Source organism: Heterodontus francisci, chromosome 2 (assembly GCF_036365525.1).
Source record: "Heterodontus francisci isolate sHetFra1 chromosome 2, sHetFra1.hap1, whole genome shotgun sequence".
In the NCBI taxonomy this organism is placed as follows: domain Eukaryota; kingdom Metazoa; phylum Chordata; class Chondrichthyes; order Heterodontiformes; family Heterodontidae; genus Heterodontus; species Heterodontus francisci.
Window position 1 is genome coordinate 221,593,344 of NC_090372.1, and position 27,179 is coordinate 221,620,522.

The following is a 27,179-nucleotide window of genomic DNA, read 5'->3' on the forward strand; positions in this document are numbered from 1 at the left end:
ACAGTTACTCCGGATGGAGTCTGACCGGAACGGAACACAGTTACTCCGGAAGTAGTCTGAGCGGAACTGAACACAGTTACTCCGGATGGAGTCTGAGCGGAACTGAACACAGTTACTCCGGATGGAGTCTGAGCGGAACTGAACACAGTCACTCCGGATGGAGTCTGACCGGAACGGAACACAGTTACTCCAGATGGAGTCTGACCGGAACCGAACACAGTTACTCCGGATGGAGTCTGAGCGGAACTGAACACAGTTACTCCGGATGGAGTCTGACCGGAACTGAACACAGTTACTCCGGATGGAGTCTGACCGGAACCGAACACAGTTACTCCGGATGGAGTCTGAGCGGAACTGAACACAGTTACTCCGGATGGAGTCTGAGCGGAACTGAACACAGTCACTCCGGATGGAGTCTGACCGGAACGGAACACAGTTACTCCGGAAGTAGTCTGAGCGGAACTCAACACAGTTACTCCGGATGGAGTCTGACCGGAACTGAACACAGTTACTCCAGATGGAGTCAGACCGGAACTGAACACAGTTACTCCGGATGGAGTCTGAGCGGAACTGAACACAGTCACTCCGGATGGAGTCTGACCGGAACGGAACACAGTTACTCCGGATGGAGTCTGACCGGAACTGAACACAGTTACTCCAGATGGAGTCTGAGCGGAACTGAACACAGTCACTCCGGATGGAGTCTGACCGGAACGGAACACAGTTACTCCGGATGGAGTCTGAGCGGAACTGAACACAGTCACTCCGGATGGAGTCTGACCGGAACTGAACACAGTCACTCCGGATGGAGTCTGACCGGAACGGAACACAGTTACTCCGGAAGTAGTCTGAGCGGAACTGAACACAGTCACTCTGGATGGAGTCTGACCGGAACTGAACACAGTTACTCCGGATGGAGTCTGACCGGAACTGAACACAGTTACTCCAGATGGAGTCTGCCCGGAACCGAACACAGTTACTCCGGATGGAGTCTGACCGGAACTGAACACAGTTACTCCGGATGGAGTCTGACCGGAACTGAACACAGTTACTCCAGATGGAGTCTGACCGGAACCGAACACAGTTACTCCGGAAGTAGTCTGAGCGGAACTGAACTCAGTTACTCCGGATAGGGTCTGACCGGAACTGAACACAGTTACTCCGGATGGAGTCTGACCGGAACTGAACACAGTTACTCCGGATAGGGTCTGACCGGAACTGAACACAGTTACTCCGGATGGAGTCTGACCGGAACTGAACACAGTTACTCCGGATGGAGTCTGACCGGAACTGAACACAGTCACTCCGGATGGAGTCTGACCGGAACTGAACACAGTTACTCCGGATGGAGTCTGACCGGAACTGAACACAGTTACTCCGGATGGAGTCTGACCGGAACTGAACACAGTTACACCGGATGGAGTCTGACCGGAACTGAACACAGTTTCTCCGGATGGAGTCTGACCGGAACTGAACACAGTTACTCCGGATGGAGTCTGACCGGAACTGAACACAGTTACTCCGCATGGAGTCTGACCGGAACCGAACACAGTTCCTCCAGATGGAGTCAGACCGGAACCGAACACAGTTACTCCGGATGGTGTCTGACCGGAACTGAACTCAGTTACTCCGGATGGAGTCTGACAGGAACTGAACACAGTTACTCCGGATGGAGTCAGAGCGGAACTGAACTCAGTTACTCCGGATGGGGTCTGACCGGAACTGAACACAGTTACTCCGGATGGAGTCTGACCGGAACTGAACTCAGTTACTCCGGATGGAGTCTGATCGGAACTGAACACAGTTACTCCGCATGGAGTCAGACCGGAACCGAACACAGTTACTCCGGATGGTGTCTGACCGGAACTGAACTCAGTTACTCCGGATGGAGTCTGACAGGAACTGAACACAGTTACTCCGGATGGAGTCAGAGCGGAACTGAACTCAGTTACTCCGGATGGAGTCTGACCGGAACTGAACTCAGTTACTCCGGATGGAGTCTGATCGGAACCGAACACAGTTACTCCGGATGGAGTCAGACCGGAACCGAACACAGTTACTCCGGATGGAGTCTGACCGGAACTGAACACAGTCACTCCGGATGGAGTCTGACCGGAACCGAACACAGTTACTCCAGATAGGGTCTGACCGGAACTGAACTCAGTTACTCCGGATGGAGTCTGACCAGAACTGGACACAGTTACTCCGGATGGAGTCTGACCGGAACTGAACACAGTCACTCCGGATGGGGTCTGACCGGAACTGAACAGAGTCACTCCGGATGGGGTCTGACCGGAACTGAACACAGTTACTCCAGATGGAGTCTGACCGGAACTGAACACAGTCACTCCGGATGGGGTCTGACCGGAACTGAACACAGTCACTCCAGATGGAGTCTGACCGGAACTGAACACAGTCACTCCGGATGGAGTCTGACCGGAACTGAACACAGTTACTCCGGATGGAGTCTGACCGGAACTGAACACAGTCACTCCGGATGGGGTCTGACCGGAACTGAACACAGTCACTCCGGATGGAGTCTGACCGGAACTGAACACAGTTACTCCGGATGGAGTCTGACCGGAACTGAAAACAGTCACTCCGGAAGGAGTCTGACCGGAACTGAACACAGTCACTCCAGATGGAGTCTGACCGGAACTGAACACAGTCACTCCGGATGGAGTCTGACCGGAACTGAACACAGTCACTCCGGATGGGGTCTGACCGGAACTGAACACAGTTACTCCGGATGGAGTCTGACCGGAACTGAACACAGTCACTCCAGATGGAGTCTGACCGGAACTGAACACAGTCACTCCGGATGGAGTCTGACCGGAACTGAACACAGTTACTCCGGATGGGGTCTGACCGGAACAGAACACAGTCACTCCGGATGGAGTCTGACCGGAACTGAACACAGTCACTCCGGATGGGGTCTGACCGGAACTGAACACAGTTACTCCAGATGGAGTCTGACCGGAACTGAACACAGTCACTCCGGATGGGGTCTGACCGGAACTGAACACAGTCACTCCAGATGGAGTCTGACCGGAACTGAACACAGTCACTCCGGATGGAGTCTGACCGGAACTGAACACAGTTACTCCGGATGGAGTCTGACCGGAACTGAACACAGTCACTCCGGATGGGGTCTGACCGGAACTGAACACAGTCACTCCGGATGGAGTCTGACCGGAACTGAACACAGTTACTCCGGATGGAGTCTGACCGGAACTGAAAACAGTCACTCCGGATGGAGTCTGACCGGAACTGAACACAGTCACTCCGGATGGAGTCTGACCGGAACTGAACACAGTCACTCCGGATGGAGTCTGACCGGAACTGAACACAGTCACTCCGGATGGAGTCTGACCGGAACTGAACACAGTCACTCCAGATGGTGTCTGACCGGAACTGAACACAGTCACTCCAGATGGAGTCTGACCGGAACTGAACACAGTCACTCCGGATGGAGTCTGACCGGAACTGAACACAGTCACTCCGGATGGAGTCTGACCGGAACTGAACACAGTCACTCCGGATGGAGTCTGACCGGAACTGAACACAGTCACTCCGGATGGAGTCAGACCGGAACTGAACACAGTCACTCCGGATGGAGTCTGACCGGAACTGAACACAGTCACTCCGGATGGAGTCTGACCGGAACTGAACACAGTCACTCCGGATGGAGTCTGACCGGAACCGAACACAGTCACTCCGGATGGGGTCTGACCGGAACTGAACACAGTCACTCCGGATGGAGTCTGACCGGAACTGAACACAGTCACTCCAGATGGAGTCTGACCGGAACTGAACACAATCACTCCAGATGGGGTCTGACCGGAACTGAACACAGTTACTCCGGATGGGGTCTGACCGGAACTGAACACAGTCACTCCGGATGGGGTCTGACCGGAACTGAACACAACACTCCAGATGGGGTCTGACCGGAACTGAACACAGTTACTCCGGATGGAGTCTGACCGGAACTGAACACAGTTACTCCGGATGGGGTCTGACCGGAACTGAACACAGTTACTCCGGATGGAGTCTGACCGGAACTGAACACAGTTACTCCGGATGGAGTCTGACCGGAACTGAACACAGTTACTCCGGATGGAGTCTGACCGGAACTGAACACAGTTACTCCGGATGGAGTCTGACCGGAACTGAACACAGTCAATCCAGATGGGGTCTGACCGGAACTGAACACAGTTACTCCGGATGGAGTCTGACCGGAACTGAACACAGTTACTCCGGATGGAGTCTGACCGGAACTGAACACAGTTACTCCGGATGGAGTCTGACCGGAACTGAACACAGTCACTCCGGATGGAGTCTGACCGGAACTGAACACTGTTACTCCGGATGGAGTCTGACCGGAACTGAACACAGTTACTCCGGATGGGGTCTGACCGGAACCGAACACAGTTACTCCGGATGGAGTCTGACCGGAACTGAACACAGTTACTCCGCATGGAGTCTGACCGGAACTGAACTCAGTTACTCCGGATGGGGTTTGACCGGAACTGAACACAGTTACTCCGGATGGAGTCAGACCGGAACCGAACACAGTTACTCCGGATGGAGTCTGACCGGAACTGAACACAGTTACTCCGGATGGAGTCTGACCGGAACTGAACACAGTTACTCCGCATGGAGTCTGACCGGAACTGAACACAGTTACTCCGGATGGAGTCTGACCGGAACCGAACACAGTTACTCCGGATGGGGTCTGACCGGAACCGAACACAGTTACTCCGGATGGAGTCTGACCGGAACTGAACACAGTTACTCCGGATGGAGTCTGACCGGAACTGAACACAGTTACTCCGGATGGAGTCTGACCGGAACTGAACACAGTAACTCCGGATGGAGTCTGACCGGAACTGAACATAGTCACTCCGGATGGAGTCTGAGCGGAACTGAACACAGTTTCTCCGGATGGAGTCTGACCGGAACTGAACATAGTCACTCCGGATGGAGTCTGACCGGAACCGAACACAGTTACTCCGGATGGAGTCTGACCGGAACTGAACACAGTTTCTCCGGATGGAGTCTGAGCGGAACTGAACACAGTTACTCCAGATGGAGTCAGACCGGAACTGAACACAGTTACTCCGGATGGAGTCTGACCGGAACTGAACACAGTTACTCCGCATGGAGTCTGACCGGAACCGAACACAGTTACTCCGGATGGAGTCAGAGCGGAACTGAACTCAGTTACTCTGGATGGAGTCTGACCGGAACTGAACTCAGTTACTCCGGATGGAGTCTGATCGGAACCGAACACAGTTACTCCGGATGGAGTCAGACCGGAACCGAACACAGTTACTCCGGATGGAGTCTGACCGGAACTGAACACAGTTACTCCGGATGGAGTCTGACCGTAACCGAACACAGTTACTCCGGATGGGGTCTGACCAGAACCGAACACAGTTACTCTGGATGGAGTCTGACCGGAACTGAACACAGTTACTCCGGATGGAGTCTGACCGGAACCGAACACAGTTACTCTGGATGGAGTCTGACCGGAACTGAACACAGTTACTCCGGATGGAGTCTGACCGGAACTGAACACAGTTACTCCGGATGGAGTCTGACCGGAACCGAACACAGTTACTCCGGATGGGGTCTGACCAGAACCGAACACAGTTACTCTGGATGGAGTCTGACCGGAACTGAACACAGTTGCTCCGGATGGAGTCTGACCGGAACCGAACACAGTTACTCTGGATGGAGTCTGACCGGAACTGAACACAGTTACTCCGGATGGAGTCTGACCGGAACTGATGACAGTCACTCCGGACGGAGTCTGACCGGAACTGAACAACTGAAGCATCATTTCCACCTTTTGTATTCCAGTCACCATAAATTACAACATGTTCAAAACCATATCCTAAATCACACCAAGTCCATTTACCCATTTGCCTTTTGCCCACTGACCGACAATGGCTCCCATCTAAAGTTCTATTCCTTGCTTTCAAATCCCTTCATGGCCTCGCTCCTCCCTATTTGCAACATCGGAGTCACAGGGACTTGGGTTCAAGCCCCATTATAGAAACCTAAGGACATAATCTGGGCTGGCACTCCAGTACAGTACTGAGGGAATGCCGCACTGTCAGAGGGTCAGTACTGAGGGAGCGCTGCACTGTCAGAGCGTCAGTACTGAGGGAGTGCTGCACTGTCGGAGGGTCAGTACTGAGGGAGTGCTGCACTGTCAGAGGGTCAATACTGAGGGAGTGCCGCACTGTCGGAGGGTCAGTACTGAGGGAGCGCCACACTGTCAGAGCGTCAGTACTGAGGGAGCGCCGCACAGTCGGAGGGTCAGTACTGAGGGAGCGCCACACTGTCAGAGCGTCAGTACTGAGGGAGCGCCGCACTGTCGGAGGGTCAGTACTGAGGGAGTGCTGCACTGTCGGAGGGTCAGTACTGAGGGAGTGCTGCACTGTCAGAGGGTCAGTACTGAGGGAGTGCTGCACTGTCGGAGGGTCTGTTCTGAGGGAGTGCTGCACTGTCGGAGGGTCAGTACTGAGGGTGTGCTGCACTGTCGGAGGGTCAGTACTGAGGGAGTGCTGCACTGTCGGAGGGTCAGTACTGGGGGAGTGCTGCACTGTCGGAGGGTCAGTACTGAGGGAGTGCTGCACTGTCGGAGGGTCAGTACTGAGGGAGTGCTGCACTGTCGGAGGGTCCGTACTGGGGGAGTGCTGCATTGTCGGAGGGTCAGTACTGAGGGAGTGCTGCACTGTCGGAGGGTCAGTACTGAGGGAGCGCCACACTGTCAGAGCGTCAGTACTGAGGGAGCGCCGCACTGTCGGAGGGTCAGTACTGAGGGAGTGCTGCACTGTCGGAGGGTCAGTACTGAGGGAGTGCTGCACTGTCGGAGGGTCAGTACTGAGGGAGCGCTGCACTGTCGTAGGGTCAGTACTGAGGGAGCGCTGCACTGTCGGAGGGTCAGTTCTGAGGGAGCGCTGCACTGTCGGAGGGTCCGTACTGAGGGAGTGTTGCACTGTCGGAGCGTCAGTTCTGAGGAAGTCCTGCACAGTCGGAGGGTCAGTTCTGAGGGAGTGCTGCACTGTCGGAGGGTCAGTTCTGAGGGAGTGCTGCACTGTCGGAGGGTCAGTACTGAGGGAGTGCTGCACTGTCAGAGGGTCAGTTCTGTGGGAGTGCTGCACTGTCAGAGGGTCAGTACTGAGGTAGTGCTGCACTGTCGGAGGGTCAGTACTGAGGGAGTGCTGCACTGTCGGAGGGTCAGTACTGAGGGAGTGCAGCACTGTCGGAGGGTCAGTTCTGAGGGAGTGCTGCACTGTCGGAGGGTCAGTATTGAGGGAGTGCTGCACTGTCAGAGGGTCAGTTCTGAGGGAGTGCTGCACTGTCAGAGGGTCAGTTCTGAGGGAGTGCTGCACTGTCGGAGGGTCACTTCTGAGGGAGTGCTGCACTGTCGGAGGGTCAGTACTGGGGGAGTGCTACACTGTCGGAGGGTCAGTGCTGAGGCTGTGCTGCACTGTCGGAGGGTCAGTACTGAGGGATTGCTGCACTCAGAGGGTCAGTACTGAGGGAGTGCTGCACTGTCAGAGGGTCTGTTCTGAGGGAGTGCTGCACTGTCGGAGGGTCAGTACTGAGGGTGTGCTGCACTGTCGGAGGGTCAGTACTGAGGGAGTGCTGCACTGTCGGAGGGTCAGTACTGGGGGTGTGCTGCACTGTCGGAGGGTCAGTACTGAGGGAGTGCTGCACTGTCGGAGGGTCAGTACTGAGGGAGTGCTGCACTGTCGGAGGGTCACTTCTGAGGGAGTGCTGCACTGTCGGAGGGTCAGTACTGAGGGAGTGCTGCACTGTCGGAGGGTCCGTACTGGGGGAGTGCTGCACTGTCGGAGGGTCAGTACTGAGGGAGTGCTGCACTGTCGGAGGGTCAGTACTGAGGGAGTGCTGCACTGTCGGAGGGTCCGTACTGGGGGAGTGCTGCACTGTCGGAGGGTCAGTACTGAGGGAGTGCTGCAATGTCGGATCATGTTGCAGTTGAGACATTAAACAGAGGCACCATCTGTTCTCTCAGGTGAACGTGTAATTTTCTACAGCTGCTACTTGAATGTGTCCTGGGGCCAATATTTATCCCTCAACGAGCATCACCAAAATCAGATACCCTGGTCTCTATAACATTGCTGTTTGTGGGATCTTGCTGTGTGCAAATTGGCTGCTGCATTTCCTATGTTACAACAGTGATGCACTGCAAAAAAGTCTGTGTGGTGCTTTGGGATGTCCTGGGGATGTGAGAGGCGTTACAGAATTGCAGCTCTGTCCTTCGATTGTTCACAGGTTATACATCCCTTCCTTTCTTTCCCCCAATGGGAATCAGCCTGTTGGAAAGGACTGTGGATGAAAGAAGAAAGTGGCCAGGGCCTCAGAGACTCACCTCCTCGTTGTCATGGAGAACGTGGATGATTGGGTCATGTTGAGAGAGTAGCGCCCCGTCACTGGTCAGAGAGAGCCGGGGTCTTATTCCGAACGCTTGGTTATATCTCCCCTCCGCCTCACGTGCCAGCCACGAGATGCTGTATGTGTCTGAGTCACTGAAATCCAAACACAGAGCTCTTAAACTGTGGGAGCTTTCTCCCTAACTCTCAAACTTCTACACTAAACTCTTGGGCTTGGTCTGCTGGCTACAGAACATTTGAAAGCCCCAATTAGTGAGTGAGACACATCAACCTACCTGTGAGGAACAGGAATGAGGAACAGCCTGTCTTTGACTCGAACCCTCACTCGAATCGGGGTTGGTAGAATTGTCGAGGACAATGAAGGTGCTGTGTATTGTATGCTGGGCTGTGAAGACAAGGAGAAGGAGTCAGAGTTATTGCACAAAAGGAGGCCATTTGGCCCATCGAGTCTATGCTGTCTCTCTGTCGAGCTGTCCAGTCAGTCCCACTCCCCCACTCGATCCCCGTAGTCCTGCAAGTTTATTTTCTTCAAGTGTCCATCCAATTTCATTTTGAACTCATTGATTGTCTTCACTTCCACCACCCTCGTGGGCAGTGAGTTCCTCATATTCCCCTGTATCCCTTGCCCAAAACCTTCAATCTTTGTCGCCTAGTCCTTGTACCATTAGTTAGTAAGAACAGCTTTTACATACATACGAACTAGGAGCAGGAGTAGACCATTCAGCCCCTCGAGCCTGCTCCACTATTTCATCAAATCATTGTTGATCTGTTTGTGGATTTAACTCCACTTTCCTGCCGACCCCGATACCCTTTGACTCCCTTGTTTGTCAAGACTCTGTCTACCTCTGCCTTAAAAATATTCAATGACCCTGCCTCCACTGCTCTTCTTTGTCTACCTTATCTAAGCCTGTCATAATCTTGTACACTTCTATCAAATGTCCCCTCAATCTCCTTTGTTCCGAAGGGAACAACCCCAGATTCTCCAACCTCACCTTGTAATTAAAATCCCCCATCCCTGGAACTATTCTGGTAAATCTCCTCTACACCCTCTCAAGGGCCCTCACATCTTTCCTAAAGTGCGGTGACCAGAACTGGACCCAGTTGGGTCCTAACCAGAGCTTTATAAATGTTCAGCATAACTTCCCTGCTTTTGTACTCGATGCCCCTATTAATGAAGCTCAAGATCCCATATGCTTTACTAAACACTCTCTCAGTATGTCCTGCCACCTTCAAAGATCGATGCACATGCACCCCCAGGTCCCTCTGTTCCTACACACTCTTTACAACTGTGCCATGAAGTCTATATTGCCTCACTCTATCCCTTTTGCCAAAGCACATCACCTCACACTTGTCAGTTTTAAATTCCACCAGCCACTTGTCTGTCCATTCTGCCAGTCTTTCCACGTCCTGTTGCCAGTGGTTCATATCATTCTCACAGTCTGCCACACCTCCAAGTTTGGTATCATCGGCAAATTTTGAAAGTTTATTCTGTATTCAAATATCCAAGCTATTTATATATATCAAAAAAAGCAGTGGTCCCAGCACTGACCCTTGGGGAACACCACTGTCTACCATCCTCCAGTCTGAAAAACAACCATTTACTACGATTCGCTGTTTTCTGTCCTTAACCAACTTTTTCATCCAATTGGACACTGACTCTGGAGGGGGCAGAGAAATGGGAAAGGTGTAATTAGGCATTCTCGGCTTTTCTCCTATCCCGTGTCACATACAAGGTCTGGAAAACTGTCACCATCTTTCCAGGACTCTTCCAAATTCAGTCTGCTATTGGCAGCTCGGCAGTGCCCCCTCCGATAACAACAACAACCTGCATTTATATAGCATGTTTAACGGTAGTAAAACATCCCAAGGTGCTTCCCAGAAGTGATGACCAAATTTAATCTGACACCAATTCACCAAAGGAGATATCGGGCCAGGTGACCAATAGGTTGGTCAAGAGGTAGGTTTTAAATAGTGCCTTAAAGAAGGAGAGAGAGAGAGAGAGAGGCAGAGAGGTTTAGGGAGGGAACTCCAGAGCTTAGGGCCCAGGCCTATGGTGGAGCGATTAAAATCGATGATGTACAAGAGGCCAGAATTCGAGGAGTGCAGAGATCTCGGAGGGTTGTGAGGCTGCAGGAGGTTACAGAGATAGGAAGGGGTGAGGACATGGAGGGATTTGAAAACAAGGATGAGAATTTTAAACTGGAACGGCTGCAGGATATAGTCAGAAGGAATCGTGTCAGGGGAGAAACTGAGTCATTGGGTAATACACCTGTGGCTTCAACCTTCCACATTGCTGTTCTGTGATGTATTTGGGATGAATTCTGTGCAGGTCGATCTCAGATCAGCACCTGTTTCACACTGTGGTAAGAGAACTGACCAGTGTATAACATGGGCACTGACAGACTCCCACCCTGGGAGGGCTGGATGCTGGGATAACATTAATTGGGATAGTCATCGTGTTAAGGGCTTAGATGGAGTGGAGTTCTTAAAATGTATACAGGAGAATGTTTTAGCTCAATATGTAGAGGATCCAACAAGGGAGGGTGCAGTGCTGGACCTAATTCTGGGGAATGAAGCCGGACAGGTGGTTGATGTGTTGGTGGGGGAGCATTTTGGTGATAGTGACCACAACATGGTACAATTTAAGCTTGTTATGGAGAAAGAAATAGACAAGTTGCAAAAAAAGGTTTTGGATTGGGGGAGATCGAATTTTAGTAAAATAAGGCAGGATCTGGCCAAGGTAGACTGGAAAGAGTTACTTGTCGGGAAATCTACAGAAGAGCAGTGGGGGACATTCAAAAAGGAAATGGGGAGGGTACAGGCCCAACATGTTCCCTCTAGGGTAATAGGTAGGAGCAACAAGCCCAGAGAACCATGGATGACCAGAAACATTCAGGGTACGATGAGAAGGAAAAGAGAGGCTTTTAGCAAATACAAGGAGAGCAAATCAATGGAAGCATTAGTGGAGTACAGAAAGTGTAGGATGGAGCTTAAGAAAGCAATTAGGAGAGCAAAGAGGGGATATGAGAAAGCTCTGGCTGGTAAAAGTAGGGAAAATCCCAAGATATTCTATAAGTATATCAATGGGAAGAGGATAACCAGGGAAAGAGTAGGACCCATTAGGGACCAAGGGGGAAATTTGTGGGTGGAGCCAGAGGACATTGGTAGGGTGTTGAACAAATACTTCACATCTGTCTTCACCCAAGAGAATAAAGATGTAGATATAGAACTCGGAGAGAGGGACTGTGAGGTTCTTGAGCAAATTGTCATAGGGAGTGACAAGGTATTGGAGGTTTTGGAAAGGTTAAAAGTGGACAGATCTCCAGGTCCGGACGATTTGTGTCCCAGGATGCTGTGGGAGGCGAGGGTGGAGATTGCAGGGGCTCTGATCCAAATTTTTAATTCCTCTCTGGCCACGGGGGAGGTGCCAGAGGACTGGAGGACAGCTAATGTGGTCCCACTATTTAAGAAAGGTTGTAGAGATAAGCCAGGGAACTACAGACCAGTGAGTCTCACGTCAGTGGTAGGGAAACTATTGGAGAAATTTCTGAAGGAGAGAATCTATCTCCACTTGGAGAGGCAAAATTTGATTAGGAATAGTCAGCATGGCTTTGTCAGAGGGAGGTCATGCCTAACAAATTTGATGGAATTTTTTGAGCATGTGACCAGTTGTGTAGATGAGGGTAGTGCAGTTGATGTAGTTTACATCGATTTCAGCAAAGCCTTTGACAAGGTCCCACATGGGAGACTTATCAAGAAAGCAAATGCTCATGGGATACAGGGTAACTTGATAAGGTGGATTCAAAATTGGCTTAGCTGTAGGAGACAGAGAGTGATGACAGACGGCTGTTTTAGTGACTGGAAGCCAGTGTCCAGTGGTGTACCACAGGGATCTGTGCTGGGTCCCCTATTGTTTGTCATTTATATAAACGACATAGATGACTATGTGGGGGGTAGGATCAGTAAGTTTGCAGATGACACAAAGATTGGCCGAGTGGTTAACAGTGAGGTTGAGTGTCTTAGGTTACAGCAAGATATAGACAGGATGGTCAAATGGGCAGAAAAGTGGCAGATGGAATTTAGATTTAGATTTATTTAGATTTTAGATTTAGAGATACAGCACTGAAACAGGCCCTTCAGCCCACCGAGTCTGTGCCGACCATTAAGCACCCATCTATACTAATCCTACACTAATCCCATATTCTTACCACATCCTCACCTGTCCCTATATTCCCCTACCACCTACCTATACTAGGGGCAATTTATAATGGTCAATTTACCTATCAACCTGCAAGTCTTTTGGCTGTGGGAGGAAACCGGAGCACCCGGAGGAAACCCACGCAGACACAGGGAGAACTTGCAAACTCCACACAGGCAGTACCCAGAATTGAACCCGGGTCTCTGGAGCTGTGAGGTTGCGGTGCTAACCACTGCGCCACTGTGCCGTCCCTAATTTAACGCTGAAAAGTGTGAGGTGATACACTTTGGAAGGAGTTATGTGACATGGAAGTATTCAAGGAATGGCCTGACACTGGGAAGTTCCGAGGAACAAATGGACCTTGGCGTGTTTGTCCATAGATCTCTGAAGGTAGAAGGGCAGGTTAATAGGTTGGTGAAAAAGGCATATGGGACACTTGCCTTTATCAATCGAGGCATAGATTACAAAAGCAGGGAGGTCATGTTGGAGTTGTACAGAACTTTGGTAAGGCCACAGCTGGAGTACTGTGTGCAATTCTGGTCGCCACATTATAGGAAGGATGTGGTTGTATTGGAGGGAGTGCAGAGGCAATTCACCAGGATGGTGCCTGGGATGGAACATTTAAGCTATGAAGAGAGGTTGGAGAGGCTTGGGTTGTTTTTACTGGAGCAGAGAAGACTGAGGGGTGACCTGATTGAGGTGTACAAGATTATGAGGGGCATGGACAGGGTGGATAGGGAGCAGCTGTTCCCCTTAGTTGAAGGGTCAGTTACGAGGGGTCACAAGTTTAAGGTGAGGGGCGGGAGGTTTAAGGGGGATTTGAGGAAGAACTTTTTTACCCAGAGAGTGGTGATGGTCTGGAATGCCCTGCCTGGGAGGGTGGTAGAGGCGGGTTGCCTCACATCCTTTAAAAAGTACCTGGATGAGCACTTGGCACGTCATAACATTCAAGGCTATGGGCCAAGTGCTGGCAAATGGGATTAGGTAGACAGGTCAGGTGTCTTTAATGCATCGGTGCAGACTCGATGGGCCGAAGGGCCTCTTCTGCACTGTATTATTCTGTGATTCTGTGATAATGGTGAAATGGGTAAATGAAATATTAAAGCTGATCATGCCAGAATTCTCACGGGAACGGAACCCCAAAACTTTTCTTTGACACCAAAACTGACAAGAGATAAAGCTGAGTTTGTGGGTTACTGAGTCGAAGGCCGTAAGGGGCAATATTCCCTGAAGCACGAGCCAGGAATTTTCCCAAGGGCCATGTGGACTGCAGATTACCTGCGATGTGGAAGGGCTCGCCATTCTACAGCTTGTTGGGATCTTGCAGGTTGTCTTCTTAGGAGATTGTAACCGGGATGGACTTGCATCAGACTGTGTGGGAATGTCTGATGACTTGCGTCTCAGGATGTCTGCTGCAGTCTGCCCAGGGCTCAGAGCGCTGCCCTGAGTCTCTCCCAGCACCTGAGTGGCCACAGTCTGTGCCAATTGACTTGATGCCCGCTTACTTAGACTACGTTCAACCTCCAGCCAGTCATCCTCTGAGCAGTCAAATTCCAGCCACTCATTCTCCTTAAGTGGCGTCTTTGTGAAGCTGGGTAGCAGGTCAATCTCAAAACATTTTGCCAGATTATCAGATGAAATGTTCAGTGTTGTACTCGCTGAGGACTGGCCAGTTTTGGCTGATGGTATTTTTGTACTGGCTGAGGATTGGCTGCTTTTGGCCAATGGTGTTTTTGTACTCAAGGATTGGCTGCTTTTGACCAAGGATGTGTTTGTACTTGCTGAGGATTGGTTGCCTTTGGCTGAATATGTTTTTGTACTCGCTGAGGATTGGCTGCTTTTGGCCAATGGTGTTTTTGTACTCAAGGATTGGCTGCTTTTGACCAAGGATGTGTTTGTACTGGCTGAGGATTGGCTGCTTTTGGCCAATGGTGTTTTTGTACTCAAGGATTGGCTGCTTTTGACCAAGGATGTGTTTGTACTTGCTGAGGATTGGCTGCCTTTGGCTGAATATGTTTTTGTACTCGCTGAGGATTGGCTGCTTTTGGCCAATGGTGTTTTTGTACTCAAGGATTGGCTGCTTTTGACCAAGGATGTGTTTGTACTGGCTGAGGATTGGCTGCTTTTGGCCAATGGTGTTTTTGTACTCAAGGATTGGCTGCTTTTGACCAAGGATATGTTTGTACTGGCTGAGGATTGGCTGCCTTTGGCTGAATATGTTTTTGTACTCGCTGAGGATTGGCCACTTTCGGCCGAAGATTTGTTTGTACTCGCTGAGGATTGGCCACTTTTGGATGAAGATGTTTTTGGCTTTTCTCTCTGCTTAATAATGGTTGAGCGATGGTTGGAAGATGTGTGTTCACTTGACGCTTTAGTGCTTGTTTGTTCAGCTGATGAACTCTGACCCTCCTGAATACGTTGTTTCTTATAAGGTATGGGAGAGGACATGAAGTCATCGTCTTCCTCAGATGACCATCTGTTGTTTGATGAGCCCTGCCTGGGTCTTGCTGCCTTTGGTGGATCAACAGTTTGGATCTTCTTAGACTGTGTGGACTTCTGACCCAGCTGTGCATTCACTCTGGAGGACCTAGTGGGTAATTCTGCCCCATTGAAAATGCATCCTCTCTCCTGATGGGTGAGACAGTAGGAACTCAAGGTGCTGTCAGTTGAGACCAGGGAAGGAGATGGTGGTGGGCATTCAGTATCAAACAAGTCGCTGTGCAGATACTGAAACTGCTGAATGGATGGTTTCAGTTCTGGTCCTGGAACACAAAAGACAAATTCGAATCAAGAATAACATCAAAACATAAAGGAAATGAGTGTCCAGCCGAAGAGGAAATGAGCAACTGAACAGGAAGTGACCTCGTATAAATGGGCATGAGCATCATGCAGAATAATAGGATGATTCGAAGAGTGAAAGTTTGGTAAAAATACTTTGTTATGACCAGGTGACAAAGAGGTCTAGGGCTCCCTTTCAGCTTTCACCTGGTCTTACCGCAACAGGGTTTAATTTTAAACACACCGTGTTTTTAGCTCCCCCTTGGTGAATCCTTGTTCACCACTTTCCAATTATAAAGCAAAGAAACCAGCACAAACAGGCTTTCTTAGCTTTAAAGAAGAAAAGTTGAAATTTACTAAACTTAAACTTAATCTCTAATTCAGTTAACGCCTACAGATACATGATGCGCCCACACTAGCAGACAAATGCGATACACACATGCAAGAGACAGGAAAGAGCAGTTTACAGTTCGTCAAGTTTACTGTAGAGTCCTTGATTGCAGGTAGATATGGGCTTTTCATTGGGGCCCAGTATTCTTCTTAAACCTTGTTCGCTGTAGGAGACTTTTCTCTCTTGGGGTTCATGTGTCTTCAGTAAATTCAGAGGCTTGTGACAAAGAGATGGGAGCAGACAGGAGAGAGATCTTCTCAGTCCAGGAGCAAACAAACAGTCTTTCTGAGTTCAAACTCTCTGCGGCCAGTTCAAAAGAAAACCCTGGAACAGCCAGGTAGTCATGTGACCAGCTGGTCTAACCAGTCCTGGCCTTTGTGGATTGTATCCTCCTTAGCAAGCCGTGGAATGCGCTTCCTCACCTGGGAGGCGGATAGTAGGTAAATGTTTTTTCCAGCCACAGCTGATATGTTGAACAAATCATTTCCTTGCTCCAATAACAGTTAAAAATCAATGTTCATATGTCAAAACTGATTGCCTCATTTTTGGCAGGTGGGGGCCAAGCATGACAGAAGTAAGGGCTTGGATTTGCAATAAGACACTTGTTTCCAAGTCAGAAGCTGCGTGTTCAAGCCCGACTCCAGAGACTTGAGCACTAAATCCAGGTTGACACCCGAGTGCAGTCCTGAGGGAGTAAAATCCAACCTGGTTTACGAATGTCCTCCAGGGAAGGAAAGGTACTGAAGGATGCTGGATAAACCAGCTTCTTTATTTTGTCCTTTCGTTTACTAACCTGTGTCTGAGTGAGTCATTGTGTTGATGTGAGGCTCATGGTGAAGTGAGACTGTATCCAGGATGTTCAATATGGTCACACACTTCTGTGTTGTGTCTGGTCTGGGCTCCTGTTTGAAACTTTGTCTCCACAGCCTGAGGCAATCTGCAGGTGAGTGACCCTGTGGGGAAAGGAATTTGGAAATGTAACTGCACCTACCTATCAAACAGAATCATTTGTGTCAATCGTGTGTGTGAGATTGTGGCTCCAGGTTAGGTGATCAAACACTCCCAGGACAGGTACAGCACGGGGTTAGATACAGAGTAAAGCTCCCTCTACACTGTCCCCAGCAAACACTCCCAGGACAGGTACAGCACGGGGTTAGATACAGAGTAAAGCTCCCTCTACACTGTCCCCATCAAACACTCCCAGGACAGGTACAGCACGGGGATAGATAAAAAAAAAAAGGGGATAGATACAGAGTAAAGCTCCCTCTACACTGTCCCCATCAAACACTCCCAGGACAGGTACAGCACGAGGTTAGATACAGAGTAAAGCTCCCTCTACACTGTCCCCATCAAACACTCCCAGGACAGGTACAGCACGGAGTTAGATACAGAGTAAAGCTCCCTCTACACTGTCCCCATCAAACACTCCCCTGGACAGATACAGCACTGGGTTAGATACAGAGTAAAGCTCCCTCTACACTGTCCCCATCAAACACTCCCAGGACAGGTACAGCACGAGGTTAGATACAGAGTAAAGCTCCCTCTACACTGTCCCCATCAAACACTCCCAGGACAGGTACAGCACGGGGATTGGCTGAGCAATTTGGAGCACTTCCTGCCAGCAATCAGGGGGAGCAGCTGCACCTGTGCTGCAGCAACTGCAGAGTGGAGACTGGAGTAATTGGAGAAAGTGGAGAGGTGAATGCAGAGTGGAGAGAAACCATCAAGAAAGGCTGCAATTTTTCTGGAAAGGTGGGTGTCAGGGCACCTGAAAGACTCTGAAGTTTAAACTGTTTGGGGGAGGGAGAAGAGGCCTGAAGACTCAGGGGTGGGGCAGCCAAATCCAGTAGGGGCCCCTGTGTTTGTATTGGTGTTTGCACACAGGGAGCTCCCTCCCCACCCCAACTGCCTGCTCGGAACAGCTGGAGTTGCCCGGGTGAAGACTGTCTTGTTAAAATCAGAAGAGGAGAGTACCGGGCGGCTCCAGCCGTCCCGGGCGAAGAAGCCTCCCCCAACTGGAAGACAACAAACAGTTTTGGACTAATTGTTATAAAGGTGCTCCAACTGGCAGTTGGATCAAACATCCTTTTCAGCCTTTCTCTCCCTTCCTCCACTCAGTCGCCTCAGTCACCTATCCTCCCCATTTCCTTTACCATCCTACCCCATCCTCCTCTACTCCCACTCCACCTTGTTTAAAGTTTGCTTTTTTTTAAAAATTGTGTAAATTTGTTTTGTTTCTTGGGGGTGGACGTGGCTCTTAGACCCCATGGCAAGCCCCTCTTCGCCGGTGGCGGGGCCTTCCCGGTCATATGCTGCTGCGGCTGCTGCAGCTGCACCTGTTGCCCCGTCACCGTTTGCTTTATTAACAACGAAGCATGGGGTCAAGAGCTACGTCCACCCGAACATGACTATAGAGGCATGCGTGAAAGCAATGGCCGAGGTTGTCGGCCCTTCGGCCATTGTTGCAGCCTCTAAAATGTACGGGAAGGCAGTGTTTTTCCTGAAGACCGAGCGGGCGGTGTCCCTGGCTCTGAGCAAGGGGCTCACCGTGGGCGGGACCTTTCTGCCAGTGGACCCCCTGGAGGCCACTGCGCAAAGGCTCATTTTATCCAATGTCCCACCCTTCATCCCTGGTGAGCTCCTCCTTCCCCACCTGCACCATCTGGGGGAGGTAAAGACGGGGCTCACCCCAGTCCCGCTCGGTCTTCGGGAGAACAGCCTCCGACACGTCTACTCCTTCCGCCGCCAGTTATTCATGCAGCTGGCGCGGGAGGAGGTGACAGAGGGCCACTTCAATGTAGAATTCCAGGGGACGGCCTACCGCGTCTTCTGGACCTTGGACGGGGTGCGGTGCCATGTCTGTAAGGGGGTGGGGCATGTTCGTAAGAACTGCCCCAACCTCCCGGCTGCCAACTCCAACTCAGCGGCCCAGGGTGGCGACGCTGCACCTCCTCCCACCCCCACTACACCACCACCAGATACCATTCAGTCGGTACCGGAGGCTGTGGTTTTCACGGCCTCCGGCAGGGAGGGGGGTGACCGTCCAAGTGGAAGGAAGGCGCGGAGGAGAAATAAACATCGAGAGGCGCGTCCCCTGGATATCGTGACACTACCCGAGCCTGAGCTCAGCCCAAGGCCCGATCTCGGGAAGTCAACTTGCCCCAGGGCTGGGCTCAGGCCCAGGGTGAATAAAAAAAAGGAGAGTGTGGAGGTGGAGGCCTCTGATGATATGGAGGTCTCTGAGCCTCCGCACACAACTGGGAAAAAGAGGAGAAGGCACCCCTCCACAGAGGTAACAAGGGGCCCTGAGGCGCGGGGCCCATCTGTTGGAGGGGAGCTGTCTCCTGTTTCGGGTCCCCAGGTTTCCCCTACCGCCACCACCAAGGCTGCAAAGTCCGGGCAGGTGCTCCCTATTCCTCAGGATGGAGGGGAGGGGATGGCCCCGGTACATGAGGCCCCTCCTGAAGGAGTAAGTGGGGCCCTGCTTGTGGTGGGGGAGCCTGGGGAAGCCGCCCATTCTGCCACTGCTACTGGGTCGGGTGTCCTGAATGAAGGGGAGGGCGAGGCCCCAGAGGGTCGGGCCTCCCAGCCGGAGTCCACCACCAACCAGGAGACACCCGACCCAGTTATAACTGAGAATGCTGCCCCACCTGCTGGGCCTGTGGGTGCTGGCGGAGCGGGAGATAGCCTCCTCCCTCCGCCTCCAGTCTCGGCTCCGGCTGGTTTCCCGGAGTCGGGAACTTCTGTCTCCCCTGGACCACTCATTGCCCTGGGGACGGAGGTGGAGGGGGGTCCTGAGCCGCTGGTGCCTACAGGCTCCAGTTTCACAATAGAACCCAGAGAGGACTCCTCCGCCATCGATCCTGGGGGTGGGATCGTGACGGAGGCGGGACCAGCTGGCGCGGCCGGGACGTCCGCCCCACAGTGTGTGGTGGATGTGTCGGCCGCTGGCGGTGACGACCCGGAGGAGGATGGGGATTCGGTGCGGGGCACGGAGGATGATCTTGATTCCATCGCCAGTGAGGTGGTGGAGTCCCTCGTGCCTCCCACCGAATCTCCTCTCATCCCCACGGCGGAACTCCGGGATTTCCTCGCGGCTTGCAGGGGTTGCCGCAATAAAGTTCAGCTGGCCCTCGACCGTTGGTCGAATCTGGCGCTGATCATCCAGTCCGTCCGTGCCGCCCTTAAGATAGCGGGCAAGCGCGCGGACGTGAAACTGGTTGAGAGGCGCCGTTTTAATGTGTTCCTCAATGGGTTGCTGGGGGAGTGGAGGGCCAGGTGCACTTCCACTCCCTCCTCACAGTGAGGTGTTGATGACGGGTTTTAAGTACCTTTGACATGAAGATAACCATAGCCAGCCTCAACATCAACGGCAGCAGAGGGGCTCACCGCAGATTTCACAATCTCTCAGTCCTTAGGGAAGGGAGATACGCGGTGAGCTTTCTGCAGGAAACCCACACCGTTCCGGGAGACGAAGCCACCTGGCTCCTGGAGTGGCAGGGTGGGGTCTACATGAGTCACCTCACCCCTATTTCTAGTGGGGTGGCTATCTTGTTGGCCCCGACTTTTCAGCCGGAGATCTTGGGGGTCAAGGAGCTAGTGCCGGGCCGCTTGCTCCACCTCGCCGTTCGCCTGGGTAGCGTGCCGCTCCACTTTGTGAACGTGTACGCGCCCAGGCCCGGCGCTTTGCAAGCGCGCTTCTTTGAAGAAGTGTCCGCTCTCTTGAGCTCCATCGATAGCGGCGAGTGCATCATCCTCGGGGGGGATTTTAACTGCACCCTCGAGGTGGGGGATCGCTCCGGTCCCCAGCGCGGCCAAGCGTCGGTGGAGAAGTTGAGGGGACTGATCAGCTCCCTTAACTTGGTGGACGTCTGGCGGAATCTCCATCCCGACTCCAGCGCCTTCACGTGGAGGTCTGGAGGAGGGGGGTCGCGAATCGACCGCCTCTACATTTCGCAGGCGTACGTCTCCCGCGTTTCGGCGGCCTCCATGCGGCTGGTGCCGTGCTCGGACCACCGCCTGGTGTGGGCGGAGTTCACTCCGCTCCGCACGCGGGCGGGGTCCGCGTACTGGCACTTTAACAACCGGCTGCTGGAGGACGTGCGATTTCGGGACTCGTTCTGTCGATTCTGGGCCGACTGGAGAAGGAAGCAGGGGGGCTTCCCCTCCTTGAGGCTATGGTGGGATGTGGGCAAGACTCACATCCGCGTCTTCTGTCAGGAGTACGCGAAGGGGTCGACCAAAAGGCGGGAAGCCGAGATCGGGCGCCTTGAGAGGGAGGTGCTCGACTTGGAATCCCGCCTCGGTCATGCCGTCGCGGACCCGGCCCTGTGGCAGGCGTACAAAGAGAAGAAGGGCGCGCTGAGGAACCTGCAGCTCATAGGGTCCCGAGGCGCGTACGTGAGGTCACGGATCCAGATCCTGGAAGATTTGGACCGCGCCTCACCCTTCTTCTACTCGCTGGAAAAATGGCGGGGGGTCCGTAAGCAGCTCGTCGAGCTGCTGGCCGACGACGGATCCTCCATCACGGATCCGGAGGGAATGGGCCTCCTGGTCCGGACGTATTACAGTGCGTTGTTCTCTCCGGATCCGTCCAGCGAGGATGCGCGCAGAGTTTTGTGGGAGGACCTGCCGCAGGTCAGCCCGGAGGGCGCCGAAGGATTGGAGGCTCCGCTCACGTTGGCGGAGCTGACTGGCGCCCTCCACCAGCTCTCGAGGGGCAAATCCCCAGGGCTGGATGGGTTGACCGTGGAGTTCCTCAGGGCGTTCTGGGACGTCCTGGGGGACGATTACGCGCGGGTCCTGGGGGAAAGCCTGGCGACCGGGGAGATGCCCCTCTCGTGGCGCAGGGCGGTCATCGTCCTGCTGCCGAAGAGGGGCGATCTCCGCCTGCTTAAAAACTGGCGTCCAGTCTCCCTCCTCAGCACGGATTTTAAGATCTTTGCCCGAGCTATGTCTACCCGCCTGGGCTCCGTGCTGGCCCACATGATCCACCCCGACCAGTCCTACACGGTCCCGGGCCGGTCCATCCAGGACAACATCCACCTGGTCCGGGACCTGATCCATCTTTCCCAGAGGACTGGTCAGTCGGTCGCCTTTCTCTCCCTCGATCAGGAGAAGGCGTTCGACAGGGTGGATCACGATTACCTTTTCGGGACTCTGCGCGCTTTCGGACTCGGGCCGCATTTCGTGGCCCGGGTCCGACTTTTATACGCCGCCGCAGAGTGTCTAGTCAAAGTTAACGGGTCCTTGACGGCGCCCCTTCGATTTGGGAGAGGAGTGCGTCAGGGGTGCCCCATGTCCGGCCAATTGTATACCATCTGCGTGGAGCCCTTCCTGTGCCTGCTTCGCAGGAGGTTGACGGGATTGGCTCTGCGCGAGCCGGCCATGCGGGTCGTCCTCTCGGCTTACGCCGACGACGTGCTCCTCGCAATCACAGATCCCGTTGACTTGCGGAGGATGCGCGACTGCCAGCAGACCTTTTCTGCCGCGTCCTCCGCGAGGATCAATTGGGAGAAATGTTCCGGACTCCTGGTTGGTCAGTGGCGGGTGGACTCCCTGCCGGAGGAGATGACACCTTTTGCGTGGAGCACCACGCACCTCCTCTATCTGGGAGTCCACCTTAGCCCCGCTGAGGAAGCCTGGCCGGCAAACTGGCAGGAGTTGGAGGCAAAAGTCACCGCTCGGCTGGGGCGCTGGACAGGACTGCTCCGAGTGCTTTCCTACAGGGGCCGAGCGTTGGTCATAAACCAACTGGTGGCCTCCATGCTGTGGTACCGGTTGGTCACTTTGGCCCCGCCCCCTGTATTTGCCACCAAGATCCAGAAGAAACTCGTCGATTTCTTCTGGGGCAAGAGGAAACACTGGGTCTCTGCCGCGGTCCTGAGTCTCCCGATCGAGGAGGGCGGTCAGTCGCTGGTGTGCGTCCGCACCCAGGCTGCGACTCTCCGCCTTCGGACCCTGCAGAGATACCTGTACGTCGAGCGTCCTCCCAGATGGTGTGCACTGGCGACGTATTTTTTCCGCCAGTGTCACTGCCTTCAAGACGACACGCAGCTCCCGGTGGAGTTCGTTAGCCGCGCCTCTCTGAGGGAGTTGCCTGTCTTTTACCGGGATCTTTTCCGAGTCTGGAACATGGTCGCCTCCAGTCAGGGCGCTCCCCCGCCGGCGGAGGAGAGCGCCTCGGCTGTCCGGGCGGCCGACTCCGGGGACGGTCCGGCGGGCGGAGGAGTAGCCGAAACCCCCGGGACGCCCCTCACTGCGGGTGGCGAGGGGGCTCGGGAGTGCGGAGCGATCCCGGCCGAGCTGACCCCCGCTGGGCCGGAACTGCTCATCGGACCCAGGCCCCGAAACCCTCCTCGGGAGCCGGTCCCGCACAACCCGAGCCGCCTCTCGGAAATGCCCTCCGTGCCATTCCAATCGGCGCGGAGGGGTTTCCTGTACGGGCTGCTCCTGCACACTCTCCACTTCCTCGCCCTCGTCAGCCGGCCGGACACGCCCTGGCGGTCCGCGTTGCCATCTGGCGGCGAGGGGAAACCCCGATGGAGGTCTCTCTACGCGGCAGTCTTCCCCCTTTACATCGGGGACCTGGGGTGGAGGGTGCTGCACAGAGCAGTCCCGTGCAATAGGCTTTTAAGTAGGTTCACGGACTCCCAGGCCAGCTGTACTTTCTGCGGCCTGGACGAGTCCGTGTTCCACATTTATACGGAGTGTGCGAGGTTGCAGCCCCTATTTGAGTATCTGAAGGGGCTGCTCCTCAAATTCTGGCTGCACTTCAGTCCCACGCTCCTGATCTTTGGGCACCCGGTGCGGAGGGGCTCGGGCCGGGAGGAGGATCTCCTCGTCGGTCTGCTCCTGGGCCTGGCCAAGGTGGCAATTCACAGGTCCAGGTTGCGGGCCGTCGGGGGGTCCGTCCTCCCCGATTGCCTGCCCCTCTTCCGCGGTTACGTTCGCGCCCGGGTGTCCCTGGAAAAGGAGCATGCGGTGTCCGCCGGTACGCTTGAGGCCTTCCGCGACCGGTGGGCACCGCAGGGACTGGAGTGCATTGTCAACGCCGAGAATGGCATTTTAATTTGAGTTTTTTTGTTTATTTATCTGTTTTAATAAAGTTATTTTAAAACTGTAAATATGTACATAAAGGGGGCCTGAGGGATAAAGGCCCCCTCGATGTGAAAAATATAAAAGGGGCCTGGGGTATAAAGGTCACCTTGTAAAAAAAAAAAACGGGGTTGGAAAAAAAAAAAACGGGGTAAAAAAAAAAAAAAAAAAAAAAAAAAACGGAGTTAGATACAGAGTAAAGCTCCCTCTACACTGTCCCCATCAAACACTCCCCTGGACAGATACAGCACTGGGTTAGATACAGAGTAAAGCTCCCTCTACACTGTCCCCATCAAACACTCCCCTGGACAGATACAGCACTGGGTTAGATACAGAGTAAAGCTCCCTCTACACTGTCCCCCATCAAACACTCCCCTGGACAGATACAGCACTGGGTTAGATACAGAGTAAAGCTCCCTCTACACTGTCCCCATCAAACACTCCCTGGACAGGTACAGCACGGGGTTAGATACAGAGTAAAGCTCCCTCTACACTGTCCCCATCAAACACTCCCAGGACAGGTACAGCACGGGGTTAGATACAGAGTAAAGCTCCCTCTACACTGTCCCCATCAAACACTCCCTGGACAGGTACAGCACTGGGGTTAGATACAGAGTAAAGCTCCCTCGACACTGTCCCCATCAAACACTCCCTGGACAGGTACAGCACGGGATTAGATACAGAGTAAAGCTCCCTCGACACTGTCCCCATCAAACACTCCCTGGACAGGTACAGCACGGGGTTAGATACAGAGTAAAGCTCCCTCTACACTGTCCCCCATCAAACACTCCCTGGACAGGTACAGCACGGGGTTAGATACAGAGTAAAGCTCCCTCTACACTGTCCCCATCAAACACTCCCAGGACAGGTACAGCACGGGGTTAGATACAGAGTAAAGCTCCCTCTACACTGTCCCCATCAAACACTCCCTGGACAGGTACAGCACTGGGGTTAGATATAGAGTAAAGCTCCCTCTACACTGTCCCCATCAAACACTCCCAGGACAGGTACAGCACGGGGTTAGATACAGAGTAAAGCTCCCTCGACACTGTCCCCATCAAACACTCCCTGGACAGGTACAGCACTGGGGTTAGATACAGAGTAAAGCTCCCTCGACACTGTCCCCCATCAAACACTCCCTGGACAGGTACAGCACGGGGTTAGATACAGAGTAAAGCTCCCTCTACACTGTCCCCCATCAAACACTCCCTGGACAGGTACAGCACGGGGGGTTAGATACAGAGTAAAGCTCCCTCTACACCATCCCCATCAAACACTCCCAGGACAGGTACAGCACTGGGGTTAGATACAGAGTAAAGCTCCCTCTGCTGCTTTTTACTGGATTAATCTTCCTGTTTGAAGGCGGTTTCTCTGTGCCTACTGTATTGATTCCATTCATATCTATCCAGCAGGATATTGTGCCATCCTGCTTTGGGCCTCAGTTCAGCAATGTTAGCTCGGGGTTACAGTGAGATGGATTGAGAGCTGTCTCACCTCAGCATCTCTGACAGTCAGGCACGCCCCTCTATCAATCAGCAACTCAGCAATCTCCAGCTGCCCGCTCGATAAAGCATCATGGAGTGCAGAGATTCCACCACACAGCGTGTCATCTGCACTGTTCAGAGGGGCTCCCGAATCCAGGAGCAGACGGACAATGTCTGTAAACACAAGCAACTCCAATTATTCCCAGAGCTTCACTGTTTCCTTTTGCCTTACCCTGGATATACAAACATACAAACAAAAAGACCCTCTGGTCCGTTCAAAATATTCCACACAATTGTGATGCCTTGTGTATCTCAAAATGTATACTCTTCACCCTGTGATTGCCTGGGAACAATGACAAACCAGATAAAAACCCAGGTCAATTTAGGAAAAAGAAAGCATGGGAAATTACTCTCCAGTCCATCTAGACAATTGAAGCTAAGCCAGGAGATCAGTCTGGCTTCTGAATTGCCTGTAGTTCCTTCTGAAATCATGTTTGACAAACCTGTTGGAGTTTTTTGAGGATGTTACTAACAGAATTGATAAACCCTAACCCGAATCCTAACCCTAAGCATAATGTGCTATACTTGGATTTTCAGAAGGCTTTTGAGAAAGTCCCCCGCAGGAAGTTGGTTAGCAAAATTAAAGTACATGGAATAGGAAGGATTGGTTAACAGGCAGAAAGCAGAGAGTAGGAATAAACGGGTCATTCTTGTGTTGGCAGGCTGTGACTAGTGGGGTACCGCAGTGATCAGTGCTTGGGCCCCAGCTGATCACAATTTTATCAATGATTTGGATGTGGGATCAAATGTAATATTTCCAAGTTCATGGCTGACTAGGTGGGTATGTGTGTTGTGAGGGAGATGCAAAGCGGCTTCAAGGGGATTTGGACAGACTTAGTGAATGGGCAAGAACATGGCAGATGGAATATAATGTGGACAAATGTGATGTTATCCACTTTGGTAGGAGGAATAGATGTGCAGAGTATTTCTTAAATGGTAAGAGATTAGAAAGTGTAGATGTACAAAGGAACTTGGGTGTCCTGGTCAATACGTCACTGAAAGCTAACATGCAGGTGCAGCAAGCAATTAGGAAAGCTAATGGTATTTATTTTTTTATTTAGAGATACAGCACTGAAACAGGCCTTTCGGCCCACCGAGTCTGTGCCGACCATCAACCACCCATTTATACTAACCCTATATTCCAACCACATCCCCACCTGTCCCTATATTCCCCTACCTATACTATGGGCAATTTACAATGGCCAATTTAACTGTCAACCTGCAAGTCTTTTGGTGGTGGGAGGAAACCGGAGCACCCGGCGAAAACCCACACAGACACAGGGAGAACTTACAAACTCCACACAGGCAGTGCCCAGAATTGAACCCGGGTCGCTGGAGCTGTGAGGCTGCGGTGCTAACCACTGCGCCACTGTGCCACCCTTATTGCAAGAGGATTTGAGTACAGGAGTAGTGAAGTCTTGCTTCAATTGTATAGAACCTTGGTTAGACTGCACCTGGAGTACTGTGTGCAGTTTTGGTCCCCTTACCTTCAGAAGGATATTATTGCCATAGAGGGAGTGCAACGAAGGTTCACCAGACTTGTTCCCGGGATGGCGGGACTGTCCTATGAAGAGAGATTGGGGAAACTGGGCCTGTATTCTCTAGAGTTTAGAAGAATGAGAGGTGATCTCATTGAAACTGACAAAATATTTAAAGGGATAGACAGGGTAGATGCAGCTAAGATAGTCCCCTGGTTGGGGAGTCTAGAACCAGGGGATACAATTTCAAAATAAGCGGGA

General features: G+C 52.6%; 1 protein-coding gene across 4 annotated transcripts in view; it reads right to left on the bottom strand.

Moving 5' to 3' along the window:
• The window catches only part of LOC137351620 (tonsoku-like protein), a 321,657-nt gene that overhangs the window by 28,042 nt on the left and 266,436 nt on the right, over positions 1 to 27,179 (bottom strand). For all 4 annotated transcript variants that reach the window (XM_068016251.1, XM_068016241.1, XM_068016243.1 and 1 more), the window contains 5 exons: positions 25,391 to 25,554; positions 16,593 to 16,752; positions 13,909 to 15,392; positions 8,708 to 8,817; positions 8,411 to 8,567 (listed from right to left, as the gene is read on the bottom strand). In XM_068016251.1, the coding sequence (XP_067872352.1) occupies positions 8,411 to 8,567; positions 8,708 to 8,817; positions 13,909 to 15,392; positions 16,593 to 16,752; positions 25,391 to 25,554 (2,075 nt within the window). The remainder of the gene's footprint in view (positions 1 to 8,410; positions 8,568 to 8,707; positions 8,818 to 13,908; positions 15,393 to 16,592; positions 16,753 to 25,390; positions 25,555 to 27,179) is intronic.